Consider the following 7,475-nt stretch of genomic DNA (forward strand, 5'->3'; position numbering starts at 1 on the left):
GGTTGCCCTGGGAAACGGAGCTGTCCGCGGTAATTCGCGACCCGGCGCTGGCCGCAGCCATGACGGACGTACCGTCATCATCATCATCATCATCATCACGAAGGAATGGTTTGGGCTGGAGGGACCTCAGAGCCACCCAGTGCCCCCCCTGCCCCGGGCAGCGACGCCTTCCGCTAGCCCAGGCTGCCCGAAGCCCCGTCCAGCCCGGCCTTGAGCATCGTGAAGTTCAGCGAGGCCAAGGGCAAGGTCCTGCCCATGGCTTGGGACAATCCCGGGCACAAACCCAGGGTGGGCGAGGGGAGGGTTGGGAGCAGCCCCGAGGAGAAGGACGGGGGGGCGCTGTTGGTGGGTGGAAAACTGCCTGTGAGGCAGCAACGTGCACTCGCAGCCCAGCAAGGCCCCGTGTGCTGGGCTGCACCCAGAGCAGGGGGGGCACAGGGCCAGGGGGGGATTCTCCCCTCTGCTCCGCTCTGGGAGACCCCCCTGCAGGGCTGGGTCCAGCTCTGGGGCACCAACAGCAGAAGGACACGGACCTGCTCGAGCGGGGCCAGAGGAGCCACGGAGATGCTGGGGGGGCTGGAGCCCCCCTGTGAGGACAGGCTGGGAGAGTTGGGGGGTTCAGCTGGGGAAGAGAAGCTCCAGGGAGACCTTAGAGCGGCCCCCCAGGGCTGAAAGGGGCTGCGGGAAAGGGGGGAGGGATAGGATGAGGGGGAACAGTTTTAAACTGACAGAGGGAGATTTAGATGAGATCTAAGGCAGAAATTCTCCCCTGTGCGGGGGGTGAGGCCCTGGCACAGGCTGCCCAGAGAAGCTGTGGCTGCCCCCTCCCTGGAAGGGTTCAAGGCCAGGTTGGACGGGGCTTTGGGCAACCTGGGCTAGTAGAAGGTGGCCCTGGGCCCAGGGCAGGGGGTGGCACTGGGTGGGCTTTGAGGTCCCTTCCCACCCAAACCATTCCGTGATTCTGTGATTGTGGTTGGCAGTAACTAAGCACAGGTCATTGTTGGCAGTAATTAAGCACGTATCATTGTCAGCAATAATGAAACATGGATTGTTCCATACCCAAACCCTTTTAGCAAAATGAAGATGCTGGTGGTGATGACCGGTCCGCGCCCTGCGAGGGCGGTGGGGAAGGTGTGAGGAGCGTCTCCCCTCGTGGCCTCCACTTGACTTCTTCACACGCGGGTCGCTGTGACGGGGTCTGTCACCCGCCATCCTGAGCACGGAACCACTGCTGGGGCTGACGGGGTCACCGAGGTGACTCCTGCAAAGGCAAGTGAGTGTTAGGAGAGCTGGGCACAGGCCAACGCGGTGCTCGTGGCGGGCTGTAGTGGTGAAAATGTGAAAAAGAGCAATTAAAGGTGTTTTGGGCTGGTTTAAAATATTTAGAATGAGTTGTTTTCTTAGTTTTGGTTTCACGTGTGGGGACCAGACAAGGAAATGTGTTGGGCTGATTTCATTCCCCACATAAAAGAAGTTTGGGGAAAAAATGTGATACTTTAAGCATCTTCTGCTCCAGTAACACTGGAGAAGTGAAGACACTGAAGTCTCAGGACAGAAATCTCCCCAGATCCCTTTCCTGTTATGGGGAGATTGAGGAATAAAGGAGCGTGTTTGCTCGGTGGTGGCAGCATCATCATTAAAGAGGCATGTTGGCGTGGGGGCTCATTGTTCTGGTTGTGGTGTAACCCCGGCCACAGCCCGGCCCCACGCAGCCACCGCTCACCCTCCCTGCTCCCAGGGAACGGAGGAGAGACTTGAAGGGGTCAGGGGACCCGTAGGTTGAGATAAAAACATGTTAATAGCTGAAATAAAATATAATTAAAATAATAACAGTAATAGCAATCATAGAAAATACAAACGAGTAATGCATGAGGAGATTGCTCACCGCGCGTTGACCGGTGCCCAGCCCTCTGCCGGCTTGTGATCCCAGAGCAGAGAGAATCCTGAGCCCCCAGTGCTGGGAGGCAGAGAGAGCTTCCCGATCAACCCGCATCTATATAGCGAGCGTGACGTGAGATGGCAGGAATATTCCATTGGCCACTTTGGGTCCGTTGTTTTGGCTATTCTCCCCCGCCAGCTTCTTGTTTACCTGCGTACTAGCAGGACACGAGAAGTTGAAAAGTCCTTGATTTCTTAGCAACAACTGAAAACATCAGTGCATTATCAACATTCTTCTCATACCAAATCCCATTCTGAATCCAAAACACGACACTATTCTAGCTACTAAGAAGGAAGGGGGGAAAAAAATGAAATTAGCTCTATTTAGCCGAAACCAGGACGGTTCTCCTTGCAATTTGTCTCTGAGGCTTCTTGTCCTTAAACGAGCAATACTTCCTTCCGAGATACCCACATCGAGCTTTTTTAATACTTCACTAAAGTGGTGTTATTATCAGAGATCCATTAGGATGTTCAGCTGTGTGACTCATTCTTGACTCCAGGCCTTGGAAACTTCTCAGTTAAGGTACTATCTGTACTCAACTTGCATTAAATTGAGGTGCCTTATTAGCTGAAGTCTGATATTTTTCTCGTGTTCGTAAAGTTCCATTAAACCGCACAAGATGGCGCCGGCCAGGAAACGAGAAAAAATCCTTTTGTGTGCCATGCTCCTGACAGAGGGTTTGCACGTTGTTTTCTTCGCTATTTTGGGAAATCCCCCAATAATGCCCTGTGCATTTGGATGTAAGGAGAGGCCTTGAGCTTTATGAGGTACAAATTATCAGGATCCTAGGGTGGAGCTCACCAGGAAAGCCTTTGCTGGAGAAGCACAAATGGGAGCGAGCACCTGAGTTCTTGCTGAATTTTTCTAGGAACCAGGGGTTGTGCTGGTGAAGCCTGTGGCAGCTGTCTCTCCACGAGCCCTGGAAGTTAGACGGCACTAAGGAAATCCGTGAGTTGCACTGAGCAGTTTAAAGAAAAAAAAAAATCACTCTCAAAGGATGACAGTATTTTGGCATCTTGAAATAAAATTAGGCTTAAAATCTTCACCGATGGCTTACCAAACCGGTTCCAGTTAAAACTGAATTTACAACAGAAAGCCAAACTCTTGATAACTAACTGCAGGAAAAAAACCTCTTTAATAGATTCAGAGATGGTATAATTGAGATGTTTGTATCATTTTCTCTAGAAATTATATGGCTGTACGATATAGAGACTAAAACAGGCTACTGAGTTATTAAGATTCTGAGAAATTTCCCTCTGTCTTTTTTATCTATAGGTTGTATCAGAGCAAAACAGAGAACCTGGGTTGTGAAAGCTGTTGAGAAACTTTGCAATAGGCAATAGGCGTATGTGTGTCTTCTGAGACTGGAGAATCAGAGTTAATAGACCCGAGGTTCTAGTCTCCATCTTGGAGTGCTGAGTCTGTTTCCCCCCGATCCCATGGCCTGGTGTGAAAACAAGGCCAGAATAGTCCTGTGGTCTTGGAGAAGACCTCTCACTTGGTTTGTGGTTTATTAGATATTCTGTGGTGTAGGGAAGAGGGAAAATAAGAGCCTTTTCACAAATAGACTGGAATGGTGTGGATGTTTATACAAATAAAATGTGTTTTTTCTGTGCTTTAAATAATACAGGGTAATTTAAAAATACATTATTTAAGATATATATATATATATATTTGGTTTTTTTCTAAATGTCAGAATGTGGCTATCCCACTTTTTTTTAGCACCCCCAAAGCATTCTCTTAAATAAATAATGGACAAAATAGTTTTTAGAAGGTTGATGGCTGGTTTAAAGATTGAGCAGAGTCCATTCCTTCTGCTTGGGGTGAAGCACCAGTGAGGTGTGAGCGGGTCGAGCGAGTGCCAGGCCGGGGTGAGGCCGCCGCTGCCTGCCCCGGCTGCCGGCCCTCCGCCGGCAAGGGCACGGCTCTGACAGCAGCAGCCTGGCCGCCTGCCACGCCACGGGTCACCGTCTGCGCCATGGCAGTAATTGTTTGCGGTGGAGAGATGATTTGGAAACCGGTGCTCCAGAGGAACGAGCTCTGCTTGTCTCCTCCGGGCTGCAGAGCCATCGCCCGTCAGCGACCACGTGTGGCCTCAAAAGCCTTTTCATGCAGCTGATCCCGTTTTCTTCCTTCTTGGTGAAAACCTGCAGCTCGTCCTTGAGCTGCCAGAGGCCCTGATAACACTTGTTTCCTCCCCGAGATCGCCTCTTGCAAGGTGCCAAAACGTGGCAGGAGTTTCACTGCTGCGTGTCGGCATTTGTTACTTTTGCTCCTTGCTGGGCAGCCCCTGATCCCTGTAAATATTCCTCTGTTTCAGGGCATGACAGCACCCTGAGTATCTGTGGGATAGGGGGGGTGTTGCAAGGTTTATTTATCTTCTACAAAGGCATTTCCAGACTAGAAGTGACAATCTGTAGCTGTTGTCCCTGTCGTGAGGTCAGAGCTTTGAGGTGCTGGGGCTGTGGGGGTTTTTCAGACAGGTTTGAGCCAGATTGTGTCATTACTGCTTCTTATTTTTAAAGCACCCATAACTGTGGTGTTACCTCGCAGAAATGAGCAAGGGCTTGGTTCTCATTGAAGGAAATCGGCAGCTTAAATTTAGCCCTGCGCTGCGGGAAGGTTATAAAAAGACCTGAAGATGTGGGGGCAGGAGGATGGAAGCCCGAGGGAGGCGGCGAGGGCGTGTTTGGGCAGTCCTGGCTTCTCCCTCCTCCTGTCCTTAGTGGTCGGGGCGTTCTGCACCCCGTTTTGTGAGCAGGACGAGGAGCCATGGGTCGGCAGGGGCCGGGGTGGCACATGGGCGGCCTGGTCACGATTCCGCGGCCGAAGGCACAGGGGACCCTGCTCCCGACACCCCAGCAGCCCTGGGCCCCTCTGTGGCACCGACCGCGGCCACGGCTTGTCGGGAGCGGGAGGAGGGGACAAGCGGCTCGGGGAGGCCTCGCACCCTTGTACCGCCGTAGTGACCCGTTAGCAGTTACCCGGCACACGTAGCCTCGCGCGATACTGCGCCGTGCTGGGCGGCTGAGCTCCGTTAGCGTCTCCCGTGCAGCTTCCCTCATTCATTATTAGTTCTTTATTTGCATAAGGGCGTTCGCCAGGTAAAATAACCGCTGTCTCACAGCACCTCGTGGGCTCCTCTCCACCCTCTTGTCCCCCGCTGACCCCGCAGCTCTGGCTTGAGCTGGCAGCTCCACGGCCAGCACTGGGGGTGCTGTCTTGGCAGTGTCCCCCCGGTTTTGGGGGCTCCCAGCCCTGTCCGTGGTGGGTCCCTGTCACGGTGTCACGAGGGCTGCAGGTGCCCGGGGACGGCAGCGCTCGGGCTGACCTGCAGCCCTGCAGTGGGGCCACCACGCGCTCGGGGAGCTCTGAGGTGAGCAGAAATGGAAGGAGGGGGGCGATGACAAGTGCAGAGCCCGCGTTAGCTCCTCACCCAGCGGGCTGCTCGCCATGCCGGGCTGAGGCGTTGAGAATTTTTGAGAACGGGCAGTGTGAGGTTAATGGTTGGACTGGATGATCTTCAAGGTCTTTTCCAGCCAAGGTGATTCGGTAAATCTTAGGCTGGTTACAACCACTTCTTTTTTTTTTCTCTTTAAATTCAAATCATTTAAACCAAACTTCTGGATCACTTGCAGAAAGGTTTATTGTTCTCAGTACAGTTGTCATTAGCAACACACACTTTGGTATGACTAACAGGTCTTTTTTGGGTGATGTCTGTAAGGAAGGAAGTAGGAAGTGGTTAACGTGAGCAAGGAGCGATGCGCCCTGCCCGCGTGCGCCGAGCTGCCACAGCGTGCCAGGGCTTGGCCACGCTCCGAGTCAGTAAAATCCCAGAATTCACAGCAGGAAGCACCTGGTGAGAGCTCCTTTTGCCCCGGTCCCCGTGTGCGAGCTGTGCTTCCCCGCGGGTGCGTGGGACACGGGCACCTCCGTGAGCCAGCGTGGCTGGGGTCACGCTCGAGGTGTGGCTGAGGGGAGGGAGACCCGGCTGCAGGAGTCAGTGGCAGAGAGCTGGGAGGAAACATTGCTACAAACAGCTGAATTAGTGGCACACGCTGATTAAGTAAGTTGGACGCACACAGTATTGTCAACGCTCAGTATTGATTTCACTTGCACTGCACTCTGAAGAGACACCTGGGTTTCTTAATCTCTGCCTGGTGTGGGAGGGAAGCAAACTGCCGCCCTCTTTCCTTTTTGTGCCGGGAAGGGAAGGAACCTGCATCCCACCACCTGGGAGAGCTGCGCGCTCAGGCAGCGCTGCTGCCGCCCGCTCCCCACCCGCACAGGCTTTCCCAGTGGGGGCAATGCCTCCCTGAACATTGGTGAAAGTGTTTTTTCTCCTCCAGACAGCAGTTTGGTGGAGTCGGGAGCGAGCGGGAGGCCCAGTTTCAGAAGAAGGGCTCTGTCCCGTTCCAGCTGACGCTGGCGCCTGTCCACTTGCTCCTGATCGCCATCTCCACAAGCGGGCGCCTCTTCCCGGGGCTGCTTGGGCCCTCGCTGCGGGCCTCTTCCCAGGGATGCGAATGAGTGTCTGAAAACGAAACGCAGTTAAAAGAAACCCCAACCCTCCCTCAGAAAAGTTTCAGAAAAGGTTGAAAGCAGAACCAGGTGGTTGCCGCAGGTGTGCTGCCCGCCATGCCCCAGGAGGGAGCTCAGGGCAGCCCCAACTCGGCCCCCCCGGGAGGGTGGGGGCTCCCCCCATGCCATGCGGGTCCCCCTGGGGAAATTCGGGCGCTATAAATCTTGGCTCCCTGCAGGGCACGTTTGCATATTGTTTTTCTGAACAGACATGCACGTCCTTGTCTGCAGACACGCCGCCTGTCATCGCCCTGAGTCTCGATTCACCTCCTTTCCTGCAGGTTTACCCTTTAGGGGTGTTGGCAAGTTTCTTACTTCAAGTGCCGCAGAGACAGGAGAGGGAGGAAATTACAGGACATGTTACAGTCCCCGTCCTTTCACAGCCAGGCTGATGTTTGTGTTGTGTTCTGCTGTTGTTTGGAGCAGGCTCCTCACCACCTGTGCACGGCTGATCTCACAAACAGCCTGTGTCTGTGTATTAAATCCAGAGCACCTGGTGGTCCGCCCGCCGCAGCAGGGCACAGTCACGCGAGGCCCGTGCGGGGCACCCGTCCCTCCTCTCGCCCCCCCGAGCTGGGGTGCATACCTATCGTTAGGTGGGCTGCTCTCGCCCGCCCGCTGTAGAAGTGCAGGTGGAAGACTCTCTCCCTTTTCCAGTCGGAGAGGAGCCGGCTGTCGGTGCCAAAGAGGACGCCGTGCCTCCCGGCCAGACTGCACAGCCAGACGGGCAGCCGGGGCGTCCTCAGCCCGGGGCTCGCCTGGAGAGAGGGGTGAAGCCTCGTGGTGATGGCGGCTGTGCCCCGGCGCCTCGCTGCCAGGCACGCGGACAGCCGGCACGGGGACAGCCAGCGCGGGGACAGCCAGCGCTCACCTGCCACCCCACTGGCCCTCCGCCACCGCACAGGTAGCCCACTGGGCCCCGCTGCCTCCCGGCATCACCAGCCCCGCTGCTGGA

The 7,475-nt window shown here is 54.9% G+C and overlaps 2 protein-coding genes across 6 annotated transcripts in view; both read right to left on the reverse strand.

Moving 5' to 3' along the window:
• SIAH2 (siah E3 ubiquitin protein ligase 2) overlaps nt 1-93 on the reverse strand; it is a 10,666-nt gene extending 10,573 nt beyond the window's left edge. Inside the window, exon 1 of the mRNA XM_026854941.1 lies at nt 73-93. Within this exon, the coding sequence (XP_026710742.1) occupies nt 73-93 (21 nt within the window). The remainder of the gene's footprint in view (nt 1-72) is intronic.
• Nucleotides 94-6,266: 6,173 nt separating this feature from the next.
• MINDY4B (MINDY family member 4B) overlaps nt 6,267-7,475 on the reverse strand; it is an 8,767-nt gene continuing 7,558 nt past the window's right edge. For 3 of the 5 annotated variants that reach the window (XM_026854656.1, XM_026854655.1, XM_026854657.1), the window contains 3 exons: nt 7,392-7,475; nt 7,107-7,278; nt 6,267-6,473 (listed from right to left, as the gene is read on the reverse strand). In XM_026854656.1, the coding sequence (XP_026710457.1) occupies nt 6,331-6,473; nt 7,107-7,278; nt 7,392-7,475 (399 nt within the window). In that variant the 3' untranslated portion in view covers nt 6,267-6,330. Of the gene's footprint in view, nt 6,474-7,106; nt 7,279-7,341 lie in introns of those variants that run through there. The other 2 variants (XR_003398997.1, XM_026854658.1) reach the window with 2 other exon arrangements.

The sequence above is a fragment of the Athene cunicularia genome (genome assembly GCF_003259725.1).
Source record: "Athene cunicularia isolate RWA chromosome 9 unlocalized genomic scaffold, athCun1 chr9_part1, whole genome shotgun sequence".
NCBI lineage: Eukaryota > Metazoa > Chordata > Aves > Strigiformes > Strigidae > Athene > Athene cunicularia.